The sequence below is a fragment of the Parasteatoda tepidariorum genome, chromosome 6, assembly GCF_982258835.1.
Source record: "Parasteatoda tepidariorum strain Cologne lab strain chromosome 6, Ptep-v5.0, whole genome shotgun sequence".
Lineage (NCBI taxonomy): Eukaryota > Metazoa > Arthropoda > Arachnida > Araneae > Theridiidae > Parasteatoda > Parasteatoda tepidariorum.
This window is the reverse complement of record NC_141760.1, coordinates 38,137,168-38,153,042: the sequence shown is the minus strand read 5'-3', so window position 1 is coordinate 38,153,042 and position 15,875 is coordinate 38,137,168. Positions and strand designations below refer to the sequence as shown.

The following is a 15,875-nucleotide window of genomic DNA, read 5'->3' as shown; positions in this document are numbered from 1 at the left end:
TAGACGTTTTTATTTATTAATTTTGTTGCGTTTAAATGATTTATATAATAATTTTTGCAGCTGAATAGAGAAATTCAAAGTTAAAAAAAAATGAACTTTTTTTCAAATTTCACTCGTTTTTTTAAAACAATTCCCTTCAAAATAGTGGGAAAACCCAAACCTTATTTTTAAAAAGCTTTAGTTTTTATGTATTTTAAAAGAAAAATTATAATATTATAAAAAAATTTTTGTGGTTAATAATGGTTAGAAGTGTTACATTTATTTGCATAAAACAATTTTAATATTAGAATTCTGCTTCATAATACCACAGAACATGGTAAACGCATATTTAAAACTTCAACTTATTTTATTAGTGAGTTTAAAAAAAAAGTAAGTTTTAAAAAAATAATTAATTTCTCTTATCTTAATAAGATTGTGAGACTTGTTTTGGTTCAAATATTTTTTTTTCTAATAACATTTTTTAAATTAATCTTACATTAATTTAAGTTTATTTAAATCAAGCTGCAGTTGCTTTCCATAAAATGTAGTAGTTTGAAAATAAATTTTAATTTATTTTCAAGTATTACACGTAATATATAAAATTTTTCTCGATAGCACATTTTTCTGTAATTGGCTTCTTCTTTTTTTCTGCTTTTTATTATTAAAACTAAATCGATGATACGTTGTTTTCAAGATCGAAAAAAAGCAGATTTTCAAGTCAGTAAGGGTACTATGATTCATGTTGCTACTATTGCCGTGAATGAGTTTCTGCAATATGGGAATCATTCCAGATTCCTCAGTGTGATAATCAATACAGCAGAATGTTTTGAAGTTGCATCCTTTATCAGACATTTTAGTTAGTTACGATTATTATTAAACGTATATGCATACCGGAGAGAGCAAGCTAATATTTAAATAAGGAAAATTCAAAAAGGCTATTGAAGTTCGACTAATAATTATTGAGGAAGATAAGTGTACAAAAATATGTTCTTTGACCAGATGAAACAGCAAAGAGTTAAGACTTATTTGGAGCAACAACAAACCACCAGGCTCTGATATTTTGAACATTATTCCTCAATAGCAATGTGGCAGATTTATATTACGTTTTTATTTTTTCTTTGTTTTGTTTTTTTCCATCCCACATTTAACGACCCTATACTTTTTTAATAAATAATATTAAAGGCATTAATTATACGTGTGGGTATATGCCTTATCAGTTGGTTCGATCATCCTAAAATTCTGACAGCGGCTGTTAGGGGATAATTTTGCCCCCGATCCTAATATTCGTTCAAAATTTTCAAATACATAGTTCATTCGGTTGCGCCGTTTGAGAAATGGAATACTTCCATTCACTTAGAACTCGACATCGATAAAAATGAAACGACTGCAGACCAGTTTCTTTCTTTCAAATATTTTAACGATTAATATCTAATATTTGCCAGCTTATTATAAGAAGAAAAAAAAATTTCTGCGCATCCCTTAATATTTAATTATATTTCATTCGTTATATGACTTAAACCAATACCTCCTAGAATATCTCAGTACTGGTTACCATAAACAAGAAATTTGACACTTTAGTAGTCCTAACGTCATGACATGTTTCGTACTTTTTCTCACTTCGTAACTAACTTAGTAGTCCGAACGTAGTGGCATCTGTCCTATTTTCCTCCACTGAGCAATTTATGTTCATTACGTCGGATTACTAAATTGATCTTTGTTGAAGTCTTCTCTGTTCTAGGATGTGTTGGATAAACTCAACGATAAGCATGAACATGATAGCATTTTCTGATTACAAAATCAAGTTAGCTTTTCTAAAGTTATTTAAAACCACCTGTCTAGTTTGCTTATAGTTATCCTTTTAAAACGCGAATCTTCAAACTAAATCATTTGAAATGAACAGTATATGAAATAAAATGTAATAAGTTACGTATCGAAAAGCAAAATTAATGAAGAAATAAAACTAATTCGTGTAGGAGAAAAGTAATGCCATACTATTATTGACGCCAATAATGCTATTTTACATTTAGTAATAAACTTCAATTGTAATAAGAAAATAAGATATGTTCTAAAAAGCAAAATAATTAAGACAAAAGTGGTTAAGGAAAACTTAAACAATTACCATACTATTACCAATTCCAATCAGGCTTAATTACATTTGGTATTATGTATAAAATTGAAATAAAAAATAAGTTGTATACTGAAGAAAAAATAATCTTAAAGGAATGATACTAATTCATTAAGAAAAACGTAAGAAATCAAACTATTATTGAAGCCAATGATGCTCAATTAATTTTTATAATAGGAATTAATTGACAAAACATTTGTATGTACTATAGTCAGTAGAAAATTGTTTAGGCAAAACAATGAAAGAAAGCCATATTATTATTGTAGCCAGTTATGCTTAATTAATTTTGGCAGCTAATTGAAATTTAAAATGAGCAACGTTAAATTAATGGAGAAATGGTATAGTTTGTTCACCAAGAGTTGGCACTTGGCTCCACCTCCTCAAACGCAGAGTTCATTTCAGCGCGGGGGAGTAAGAGGAAAAACATTTCCCCTCTTGAAATCGAGATAACCTCTAATGCGCGCAAAGCCTGTACACGGACTTTTATAGGTAGTCCACTCATACCACTATGAAGGCAAACCAGTCTACGAAAGAGCCCTTTAATGGAAAATCCAGTAAAAATAAAAAAGTGGTAGCAATTATATGTCTGAAAATTTGTTTAATTTTTGAATATGATTAGTTTGTCTTATTTACTTGTCAACCACTACAGATTCAATTCTCAAATATATATGACAAATTCCTCTCAGTCACTTTTAAAACAAAATTTGGTTTCAAGAGCTCAAACTGTTCACTTTTTAAATAGTCTGCGCAGATTACTTATAAGAAACCGTGTGGAGGCTTTCTGATGTAGAAGGTGATGGCCAAACACAAACAGTGAATTCTTTTTTAGTCACTTACTTTGCTTTATCATCAGCTATTATACCTTTCGTTATTCTAGCTAATTTATATTTAAAAACTTTTTCCCAGCAAAATATCTCAAAAAGAACAAACTAATCAATAAAAAGAGAGAAATAGCAACAAGTTAATGAAATAAAATGCACATGTTCGAAATATGCACATGGAGATTGCGAAATAAATATTTTTGTCATACGATCGCCAAATAGCAACCTTGTTCACATCCTTCTCCCCAAAATAGTGAAATGGTATCATCCGATACCACGTGATGAAGGCGGAACCAAGTGTCAACTTGTGGTAAACGAACTATACTAATCCCTTTAAGAAAATCGTAAAAATTTCTAAACTATTATTGACGCCAATCATGTTTAATTTATTTTCGTAATAAATACTAACTGATAAAATTAGCTAGATACTCTTAAGTGCTACGCAGCAAAATCAATAGGGAAATAATACTAATTTGGTTTGTCGAAATTTTAAAAATAGCTTACAATATTATTATCGACGTAAATGATAATTAATTTTTGAAATAGATAATATCTGTATCATATTAAAATATGCAATTTTAATAGGTTCCAAGCGTGCAAATATAGGCACAATGTATATTTGATACCTATTAAAACTGCACCAGTAGTGGGAAGCTTTAATGGAGAGACTGTGAAAAGAGGTTATTTACGATCCCCTCTGAAAGAGTACGTACCAGTGAAAATCTCAGGATTGTAGTAAATTTTGACTATCATATTTTGGCCAACATCACCATGCCAAATGATTCTGAATAAAGTTAATTATTATTTTGATTGTTATATGAATAACGCAACAATGTGATAACTTATCTAATAAGGTAAAGTCACCGGGAAGAACAAAATATAATTTTTTAAAAAATAATTGAAAATTGATTTAATTTGAAAAAAAATATTTCTGCTTTAGTAATTGAATCTTTGAATTTTTTTTATAGGATTTAGCAGTGTTGTTCAGTGCTGATATATAGATTGTTAAGTTTTTTTAACCCGTACCAAGAGCAGATATTCAGCTAATATATATATATATATATAGACTTAAAGTCGTTAACAACAAGTCGTCGACTAACTTAAAATCGTTTTCCTGGAGATTGGCTGGCAATTTTTCTACATTAACATCACATGAAGAGAATATGATAAGATTGTAAAATCTCAGAGGTGCATATTATCAGCATTAAGAACTTATATAAAGCAATTTTAATACAAACAATATTATTAATTTATAAAACGAGGAAGCAATATTATTTAACACGTTACTATAGGGCATTAGCTGGAGATTAATCTCCGTATCCGAAGCACGCATGGCCGAGCCTAACTCAAATCATCGTTGATCTTATAGGATGACGGACTCTTCCTATATGGTGCTTCATCTCCCCCCTCCCAGTGATTTAAATCTTAAACTGAAAATAATTAAAACCTGGTGAAAAAACTTTAAAATATGGCAAAAAAATTTAAACATGCAATATTAATAAGTTGATGCTAAATAATATTCCAAAAGCAAATACCATTGCAAGTAATTGCCCAATTAACTTCAATACTGTTGACTGACAAAATATTTTAGTTTCTATCAGACAAAAAGCAAATTATGTAATAAAAACGCATATAACTGAATTTCGGCAAATTAAATTAAGCAATTTAATTTTTTGGGTGGACTATATTTGAGGGTGCCCCTTGATTCTCGCTAAGTTGTGAACACGGTTGATCACCGAGTTGGGAGATGTTAAAACCCTATCGTGATTCTGATTGTATTAGATTTTAGCGTTAGTTTTAAATGTTCAATGGTATATGTAATTTCAGAGGTCCGTTAGTTCTGCGTTGGATATCGGCTGGTAAGGTTACTTTTGCTTCTGGTCAATAAGATTGAAGGTATGTGGGCAGTCATAAAAAGGGACTTTAGAAAAAATTGTCACCCACAATCCGGTACCACAGACGCCTTTTTCGATTCATATTTCGCCGAATTTATGTGGCGATGGAGGTACACATGGTAAATGTCTATTATATTAATGATAAATTTTTTAGACAGTATCTAACTGCCATTAGAGAATTCTGTGCACCTAAATCTGAGGACATTCAAGCTTAATGAAGAAGTGAGTTGTTGTTTTTTTCCTGTTCTTTCTGTGTTTACTCCATTAATATTTGTTTCGATTCAAAACGTATTTTATTGGTTTTAATAATTTTGCTTACATTGGGTTCATTGCAGTTTTGAAAAGTTTTGGTCGATGTTTCGTTGAAATTTTCCAATGTTTTATTGAAATTACATTATGTTTTGGCAAACATTCCTGTTACCACGGAGTTCCACGCAAACAGGAATGGCGCCAAACATAAGTCGCCATTTTGCCAAGGGGCACTCTCAAGTATATTTATACCAATTTTTTTTATTATACTGAATACTAATAAAAACACAAATATAAAGTGAAATAATTATGTTATCAATGATCAATAAATATTTTTGTCAGAATTGCTGCAAAAAAATTAAAAACTATTTACAATTGATCTCTGAATATTCCCAAAACCTAGCTATGTACATTTTTCATTGATTTTTCTTTTTGCATCATTTTGTGTATGAATGATTTGCACTTTTATGTATTATTTAAGAAATATCTCAAACAAATATGAACTGTTAATTAATATTTCTGTCTGAACAATTTTATGTAAGTAAGTAAAAAACAATTAAAAGTATGTAAATGATATTCACGTCTAAGATATTCATGGCGATCCATTTTATGTAACAAGGATATGAGTATTTTAAAGTAAACTCTTATCAATATATTTCACACATTCGATACAAATAAAAATCGCAACAAGCTTTAGCTGGTAAGTTTAGTTGTAACATTTCTGCAGGCAGCATTATTAAAAATTATTACCTTCTCACACACATGCGTTCTCAATTTTGATTGGCTGTTTTGTGCCCTACTAACCAGAAGTCTTCTGTGATTGGCTACGTGTTATCATTCCACTATCTTCTTATATTATATATATATATATTCCAGATGAAAAGCACTATTCAATTGACAAACAAAAATATTAGCTACTTAATTATAAAGTAAAAATGTGCAGTCACCCAAAATAATCTCTTTTATAATTTTTGAAGTGTTCGGGCAATATCTCTTAATATATTCAAGACAGTTAACTGTAAACGTAGCAGAATGTACTTTTTTGAAGAAAAGATGCTATTTTTCTTAAAAAAACACTAAAATTTTTTGTTACATCCGATTTAGAGAACAAAAATGACTCCAAAATCAAATTTTATTAAATTCTTATAATTGGGGTGGTGGCTTGCAAAAGAAAACGGACAATCAGCATAAAAATAGAATGTAATCACTTTTTGGCTTTCATAGAAACATATTTATGTAAGCCATCTCTTGGGAATCGTACTGAATTTAAGTGATTTATTAGAAATTAAAGAAAATCCTCTTATATTTACACTTTGTATTTAGATCATTTTATTTTTAAAATATTCAACTGAAATAAAATTTATATTGCTATCTTGCATTTAATCCGCTGTGTTTAAAGTATAAGTAGCAACATATTATGTATTTTTAATTTTTTTATTTCTCAAAAAATAATCCTATTTAATAAAATTTATTATCCGAAATGTCTGAGCTTCTTTTATTCTTCCTTTCTTGAAGCAGAAACATATTTTTTGTATGAAATAAAATTGTATTTTTTATGAGATAGAAGTGTAGTTTTGTATGAAATAGAAATATATATTTTTCCTATGAAATAGAATGTATGCTTGCAATTTTTACCCTTACATGAGCAGTCGTGCATGCACTCAAGCAGATTCACAATAAAATGTTAACCAATAAATGTTACTAAATGAACCTATATTTTTTAACAAAATCATAAGGTGAGATGAATAAATATCACTGAAGTGGGAGAAAACAAGAAAATCTATTTTATTTCATTAGACTTTCATTGTTGAATTCATTTACATAAATAATGATTTTTTAAATGAAATTCCTTCTTCCCATTCTTTTTACTTTCCCTAATCACGCTTATTTTTATTAAACAAAAAAGTTATCTCAATCATTGTGCATATTAAAACAATAGTTTAGAAAGTTGTTTAAATTAACAATTAAATTTTACATATGCTAAATATATATGCTAAAAACGTGCTAAATATATATGCTTATATATATGCTAGAAACGTTCTGCATTTATTCCATCAATGCTTATAGATACGTGTTTAATATTTTTTTTAGTAAATAATGCCTAATACTTCTTTGTTAATAATACTTAACACTTCTGATTTATACTTAAATTAAAAATGCTAATGTGGACTGAAAGAAAATATGGTTAAATTCACCATGTTTCTAACTCTGTGGCTGGCGTGGTTCGATAATGATTTTAGAAAAATTACCTAGAAAATACAATTTGATTATATGTGTTAAAGCTTGGTAAATGTGGTAAACTTTGATTATTCCATCATGACTTCTTTGAGCATGGCGTAGAAACCATTTACTCGTTACAATATACTTTTAAGTTTTGTATTTTTATTGAATGTGTGGTAATATAAAGCAGAATTTAGGAGACCAGAATTTTTATTAAACTGTTACTATATGATCAGGAACCGTTACTGAATGAATGGTTTAAATACCGCGAATTTTTACTTTATTGTCATGACTATTTTCTTCTTTTTTTACCATAATTATCTTTACAATACTGTAATTCTACCATTTTTTTTATCCGTGCAAATATGGAATGACACATTTTATCTACACATTATTAATAAGCTCATTTGTGTTAATATTGTGCAATCAAAAAAGTTGTTCAACCATGTATTTTGTAGACTAACGTGTCCGGAATTATTTTATTTTTTTTGACAAGTTTCAAGATTTTTCGATCTCTGCATATAAAGATGCCATTTCAATTCCCTCTTTCGTAGACATTTTTATCATGGCTAGAAATATTTATAACTTCTCATGATATTTTATCAATCGCTGTTACATCGTTCTTGCATTTATTATACAGGGTGTCTCAGTTAATCGTTTCAGAACTCCTAAGGGGGGTAGGGTGCATCCCGACGACTCGAAATCATATAGCAATGCGGGGTCGGAAATGCTTTCCTGAAGCGGTGATGTACACAGAAGCATCATAAAGAAAAGAGACCGAAAGTGAAAAATCGTTTTAATAATACATTAAAAAAATTATATGGTACATGGGTCAAAGTAAGTGTTCGAAGTTTCTGCTACCGTCTACAATGTACACCGCACATCTCCGGCGCATGGACATTCGAACATTCTGCAATACTCCAGGCATACCTCGAATTTCTCCGGCAGCTACTGAGATTCTAACAATCAGCTCCTCAGCATTGACAACAGGGGTGTCATAAACCAGTGTTTTCATATGATCCCAGAAATCCAGACATGATAGGTCGGGTGACCGAGGAGGCTATATAATTTTCTGAAAGTATTATTAAAACGATTTTTCACTCACGGTTTCTTTTCTTTAAGGTGCTTTTGTGTACATCCCCGCTTCAAGAAGGCATTCCCGACCCCGCATTGCTATATGATTTCGAGTCGTCAGGATGCACCCTATCCCTCTTAGGAGTTCTGAAACGTTTAACTGAGACACCCTGTATGTTTGTCCTAGTTTTTAAGCAAATATTCAAGTGGGAAAAAACTACACAGAAATAGCGTGTAAAAATGCACTTAAATAGTTAAAATAATAATTATTTTTTAATTTAAATATTTCTTACACTTGTTAAAAGAACACATTCTAATCACGTTCACGCTTTAACAGTCAAAGAAACGTCATGATTTAGAAGATGCTCTAAATAAGCAAAAGTTTAAAGTTGAAATGTACATTTTTTTAAAGCTCACAATTTTTAGCTTGAATAAAATAAAATCACTTAATTATCAAGTTTTCTTCATATGTGTTTCTGGAAATGTGTTAAAGCTTCTCTGTTCCTTCGTTCCAGGCGCCTAAAATGATTTTTTAAATAATTAATACTTTAAATAAATAATATTATTTCAAATAATAAATATTTGAAGTAATTTAGGTCATATGCTATTATAAACTAATCTATCTTATATCATGTTAAAATTTCTGCAAACCACTTGATTTAAATTTGAAAACCAAGCATTTTTTTTTCAAATTTTAAACAGGGAAAAAGCTGTTTGCAAATACATATTCTGCAATAATTTTTTTAAAAGAGGCTAGAGAGTTTTTCCTAGCAAAATTTTCAATTTCGTGAAAAAGTACACTTAATGATCTGTTTTATTCTGAGCTGATTGACTAAAGATAATGCTCAAAAATCTTCCAAATTTACAGCTGAAATAGTAAGACCCACTTACTGAAAACAGGAATTGACGCATCTATTGCAAAACAGTAATCGTCATCAAACTCAAGAATTTTGATTAAAATTGTTTATTCCATCATTCAATTATTCAATTGATGTAGGAACTTATCTTATAGAAAATATGCGACCTATCACTATATACCTCTACATTTTACTTTGAAAAGCGAGCATTAAAAATAAGTTTAAGTTTATAAAAATGAGAAAGGGTCATTTTTATAGCATATTTATTGTTTTGCATTTTATTGACGTAAATTAATTAAAATTCATTGCTCCCTGCTGTCAAATAATTATAAATTTGGCTCAACATTTATAATATTGTTCATTTTCGTAGCTTGTAAGTGTATCTGTTTCCCTATAATCTCACACTATGTCCGGATAACGTTGCACGATATTACACAATAATCATACTTTTTCCCTTTCCGATCGTATAGTCTCTTTCAGACAACCAGTTTCCATTGAAAATCAACAAAATATAATCGCCAACGGTTATTAAATGTAAATAATTGTGAGTCAAATATTTATAAATCCTTATAACTTTGTTTGGCTTAACGATTACTTTAGACATTGGAAACTGACTCCCGCGTAATTTTTCTTTACGAATAATTTTTTCAGATAATAAGAATTTCCAATAGCCTTTGAGTTTTGACGTTATGAATATTTGCTAGCTCCATAGGTGTTTAATTAAATATTCATTAAAAAATCAAATGATTAAATTTCATTTAATAAGACGAATGATTGAATTTAATTAAATAAATCAGATATTGGCAATAAAAATAACAATTTCATTAGTATTGATTATAGTTTATTAATTTTTATGACTGCAGCAGCTACATCTATAGGCACTCTGCTGAATTTATCAAAAAATTACGATTTATAAAAATATTTAAAATTAAAATTCTTACCAACATTTCTACAGGATCTGCTTTACTGAATGTTTTTAATTTCGCTCTGAAATAGAAGCTCCGTACTATTGGACTTAACGTTTTAGGATGCACGTCCTGTTTAGCTATGCAGCAAACTAGAAGATAAAGTTTGATTAAAACTTTCATCAGAAAACTCCTTTTATTTCTTTAAAAAAAACAATTTTTATAATAAAAGCTTACATATCAATAATTTAATTTTTAAAAAGAAAAGAGAATAATAAAAGAAAATAAAAATACTATAAACTATGTTTTTAAAATAGACTGAAGCAACGAAAATAATAATTTAAACACCATTTTTAATCAAATGAATCGAATTAAAAGAATATGTAGTAATGCTTATTTATACAAAAAACAAATTGACAAACTCTTTCAAAATTTGATTAAAAAAAAAGCAATGTATACCCAACTAAAGTGTTTAATTTATATATAGAATCATTGAGTTAACTGTATATTATTATAGACAAATTGACTAAATATTTATTTGATAATTTATATATTTTTACCATATGCAAATCCATTTTGGGCAAATCCGTGTCTAAAAATCTGCGCAAAATGGACAATTCATGTTTTTTTCGCTCTTTTTTTTCTTAAAAAATGTTAGTTTTCTAAAATCATTAAAATAGTATAATTAAATGTAAAACTTATTAATAATAAAACTCTCTAAATTATCCAGTATAATATTATCTTGCGCACATCCATTTTCCGGCCAATCCATGGTAATTAACAAATCTAACGCTTTTCAGTACACGCTATAAAACGAAATCCCTCTATTTACACTTTCAGCAGAATTCGGGCTTCTGTTTTCGTATTTTGTAACCTGGCAATCTTATTACGAAAATATTTTAAATCATTCATGAAAGTTTCCCATCCATGTAAGTTCATTTGAATTCGCTACTCGCTTTACAGATTTCGTTTAGTGTCGTGTTCTGTTTTTTCTTTGCATTTTATTTTCTGTTTTTCACGTGATATTTATTGACTAATGAGCTCTATTTTGTTTCAGTTTTTATTATGCTCCTCACACTATTGTATTGATATATTTTACTTTTACTGTTGATACAATATTAGAAAACACTATTCTTGCTGATATAATCGTGTGAGCTGATGAAGGGATTAATGTTTTTCCCCCGGATTTTCATTTATACTTTTCAATATTTTTTAATGTTGTTTTATTTTATTTTAGTAATTTTTCTTCCTATCTTTTCATTATTCTGTCATTATTTTTATTTCATATTATTATTTAATATTTTCATTTCATATATTTCTTTATTTTTTCTATTTATTATTTTAAACTTTATTTCAAACAAGACGTAGCAAATACGGAGCGGATAAAAATAAAATTATTTAATACTATTGACAGATTTAAGTACGCGCCTTCTTAAGAGAACATAATTATCTTTATTATACAACCAAAAACAAATATTTTATGCAGCAGCCTCCATCTGTTTTTGAGCATTTTGGCTCTAAGTCTGCATTATGACCTTAATTCTAAATCCTAGAAATTACCAAGAATACGGAAACTTATTAACATTTGGCAACACCGATTCTTAACATTGACAAAACAAGAATCCGGTGCTTTTTTATTGATTTGCTCCATCATGTCTGGCATTTTCACGGTTTCGTGAGAAGTTCCGATTTATTTCAAAAATTCTAGAATGTCGACAAAATGCCGTATGGAGTATGCGCAAATGTGAGCAAATGTATTCTCTTAGGGGTAAGGAAAAAGGTTCGATGACGCCAGTTTCAATTCCTGCCAGTCTCATTCGAGTCGATGCTTCTATTTTAGCTATCGAATCTACCATGAATGTGTATGTTATATATGTTTTCATGTTAATTGCAATTCACCATATTAAATATTCATGGCAGCAGATTTATGTAAAGAATTTTAGAATGTATTTTCTTGCTAGCGACAAATTGGTAGCAAAAGTTACAAGTGGGTTAAGGATCCATTTCATAATATTTCCGAAGGGCTCTCAATTGTTGAGGACGAAGCATTCATAGACTTCAAGACAAGTTGCGTAACCAACAGACAGTTTAGTAATAAATCTCTCTTTAAATTCTGAGCAGGATATTTCAGTTTTATAAGATTATTTAGATTAAATATATATTGTTAAAGAATGCAAATTGAATTTAACTATCGGACAAACTTCACTAATTCATTTAATAGTTTATTTTTTATTTATTTATTATAAGCAACAAGACATAGTTTTTCATTTAATAATAGAAATGCACACTTACTTAATAAGTAACTCCCGATAATACCACTGATTAATGTAACTAAACAAGCAAACACAGGTATCCATAGAAAGGACATTTCATATAAAGGAAAAACATATCTGAAAAAAATAATATTACATAATTTATGTTTCTTTCTCATTATACATGTCTCACAGCTTCACGCCATATCTTGTAAATCATCTTAACATCTGAAAAGTTTTAATTACTGTTATAAAATAGAAATGCAAGTATAATAAAGTGACTATGCTGGGACTTGTAGCTCTTTATTTCTTACCAAGATAAGGGTACTTAACAGGGTTTCCTTCTTGCTGGAGGATATAGATTTATTTTTATTTTCGGCTATCAAGTTTGAATTGCATTTTTCACTACATTAAAAAAAAATTTGTCTAGGAAGATGATATTTATATGTCTATATTTTTGAACAATAAAGTTCAAACTAATTATATTTGCTGTCATTCGAAATAGGAAACGAAATTGCGAGAATGATAACTAGTGTTTTTAAATAAAAATGGTATTAAAAAATAAGTTTTTAATCATTCATTTCCTTCAGTATGTAAATATTTAAAAAAAAAATATGAATAAAAATAATTATCTAATACGTTTTCGGTCTTTATTTGAAGAAAAAAAAAAGAGTTTAAATGAAGAAACTAAATTATTATTTTAAAAGAATAAGAAGGGTGATAGTACGGAACCAGACGAGCAATATTTATATTAATTCATAATAAAAAATGGCGTCATATTCAGAATATATTCCGAGAGATAGTGAAGAGCAAAGATAGGGTGGTCTTTGCCTCCTCACTTATAAAATATAACATAAATAAAAATGTCAACCGTTAATTAGTTATTGTTATTCGAAAACAGTTGACTTCTCATCTGCTTTCTGTAAAGAAATTTAAAAACAGTTCTTACTTTATAAAGCTTTATATAAATGATATCTGCAAAATAACTGAGACTATCGCAACTCGGTTCTTATGAGTTACTCCTGCAATATCTTTTTCGCACATAAACCGCAAAAAAGTTATATTTTTATTTTTTTCAATTTTACTTAATTTAAAACATGTTAACTTATCACAATCGCTTTTCATGATTACCACTGGTAGGTTTCTGACATGAGCTCCAGTTTTCTAAGCCTATATTAGTAATTAAGGAACGACGTATAAATAAAAGATGGAATGCGATGTTATGTTAAATTGTAAGTACAATATTTCTTGTTTGAATAGGTAGGGGAGAGTGGGGTCAATTGTAACATTTTTTACTTAACTATTTTTAACTAACAAAAAATCCAACATATTATTAGTATTAATTGACAGACGAGTAAAGTAGACTATCTTCTACTAGAAAAAAAAATAAATACCTTATTTTAAATGTTATTATATCAGTTATTAACAATTTTTGACAGTCGTGCACTTGTTACAATTGTCCCCACTTACGGGGTCAATTGTAACAGTTCATAAATTCAACTAAAACATAGTTAATTGTACATATTATCATAGTTGTGATATATATTTTTTATTGATCAAAATAGTAGTGATATTTTAGGAGTAAAAATAATAATGAGCAGAGACCTTTTAACTTTAAGGGGTTAAAAATTTTAATTTATGCTGTGAAAGGTGACAAATAAAATAAAACACATGCAACATAATATAAATGATATAGAAAACTATTGGGGGTTCTTAAAGAATTAAGTAATGGTTTGTCCCCAAGACGCCATTTCAGCTTCATTTGTTTAAAACAATGCTAGTTAATTAACAAAACTAATCTTTCTTTTTTTGAAATGTTAATTAAGGTGTCCACTTACATATTCGGTTAGTAATTTTTATTTGTTTAAACAAAATTACTTTGTTACAATATAATATTCTAATACCAAAAAAAGTACTTAGGCAGCATGAAAATATCTTTTGTGATGTAACTCTTTCAAAAGTACATAAAAATGGTTGCCAGCAGGGGTGTACATGTAGATTTATTAAATACACCTTGTGCGCCAACTAGGAACCACTTCTAGAACCCGACACTCGAAATTTTTGCTCTGTTACAATTGTACCCTGTTACAATTGACCCCACTCTCCCCTACTTATAACTCCTCTTTTTTTTGACAAAAAAAAATATCTAATTTTGACTCTTCCTCAAAATTAGATTACTTATTAAAACAAAATTAGAATCTTACTCTTCATCATCACAAAGGGAATTTGAAGTGTCGTTGCATAGTTTTGTATTATTACCAAAGGAGTTAAGATAAAACTCTTCACTAAATATTGTTTCGTTTACTATCGAGTTGCATCCTCTAATACTTCTTGGTAGTGCATTGACTTTGGGTTTAGCAATGTAAGTTCCAAATCCTGTCCAAAGACCAAATAGAAACCCTGACAGAAGACCAAAAAGTGAACCCTAGAACAAAAAGTATAATCACTTTCAAACTTACTAAATGCATTTAGAAACATAAAACTCATAGTTGAAATACTTCATTATACAAACATAAAATACAAATCTTTTATTATACTGCTGGACAATTGCTAAGGACGGATCACAAATTGCATTGTAGCATAACATTAAGCGAGACATGAGGCCTAGTAGGATAAAAAAAATAGTTGCCACACTGTTCAGACATTAGAATAAAGAATATTTATTGTTCTGGAAAGTACAAAAGCTATGAAACATCTGAAAGAAAAAAACTGTTCATTTGATGCTGCGTACAGAAAAATGGAACAATGCATCTAAATGTCAGCAGGCAACTTGAAGAAAGGTGTCAGTACGGGATATGTCTGCGGTGGAGTGTGATGCAACATTCTACACTTCGTATCATACTTTGGACAACATTATCCAGCAGTTGTTGAGGCAATTTATCCCATTACTCTGTCGGTGCACGGATGAGGGTGTTCTTGTTTGTCGGAGGATAGTTTCGACCAGCAAGTTGCCTCCCCAAAGTATCCCAAACATTTTCAATGGGGTTTAGATCTGGAGAACGTGATTGCCATACGAGGCGCTGAATACCCTCGCTGTCTAGACAATCCTGAACAGCGAGTGTTCGATGACATGTTGCGTTGTCGTCCATAAAAACAAATTTATCACAGACAGCACCACGGAAAAGACGAACATGAGGAAGTAGAACTTCATCAATGCATCGTTGGTCCGTCATAGCATCATTCGCAACCACATATAGGCGCGTGCGGCCATTGATCATGATGCCGGCCCACACCATGACACTGCATGTCGGATAATGGTCCCTTTCCTGGATATTTTCTGGGCGATGACCAGTACCACTCTCGCGCCAGATCACTTGGCGTCTACAATCCGATGACAGACAAAATCTACTCTCATCTGAGAACAGTACGCATGTCCAGTCTTGTTCAGTTCAATTGTGATGCCCACGACACCATTGCAAACGGGCAGTAAGGTGCTGTCTGGACAATGGAACACACACAACAGGTCTGCGGGTGTATAGTCCTCATCCCCTCAAACGT

At 29.7% G+C, this 15,875-nt stretch overlaps 1 protein-coding gene across 3 annotated transcripts in view; it reads right to left on the bottom strand.

Moving 5' to 3' along the window:
- Positions 1-8,617: 8,617 nt before the first annotated feature.
- Positions 8,618-15,875, bottom strand: part of LOC107444064 (sodium-coupled monocarboxylate transporter 1) — a 36,498-nt gene continuing 29,240 nt past the window's right edge. For all 3 annotated transcript variants that reach the window (XM_087165676.1, XM_087165678.1, XM_087165677.1), the window contains 4 exons: positions 14,582-14,802; positions 12,418-12,515; positions 10,162-10,277; positions 8,618-8,882 (listed from right to left, as the gene is read on the bottom strand). In XM_087165676.1, coding sequence (XP_087021802.1) covers positions 8,817-8,882; positions 10,162-10,277; positions 12,418-12,515; positions 14,582-14,802 — 501 coding nt within the window. In that variant the 3' untranslated portion in view covers positions 8,618-8,816. The remainder of the gene's footprint in view (positions 8,883-10,161; positions 10,278-12,417; positions 12,516-14,581; positions 14,803-15,875) is intronic.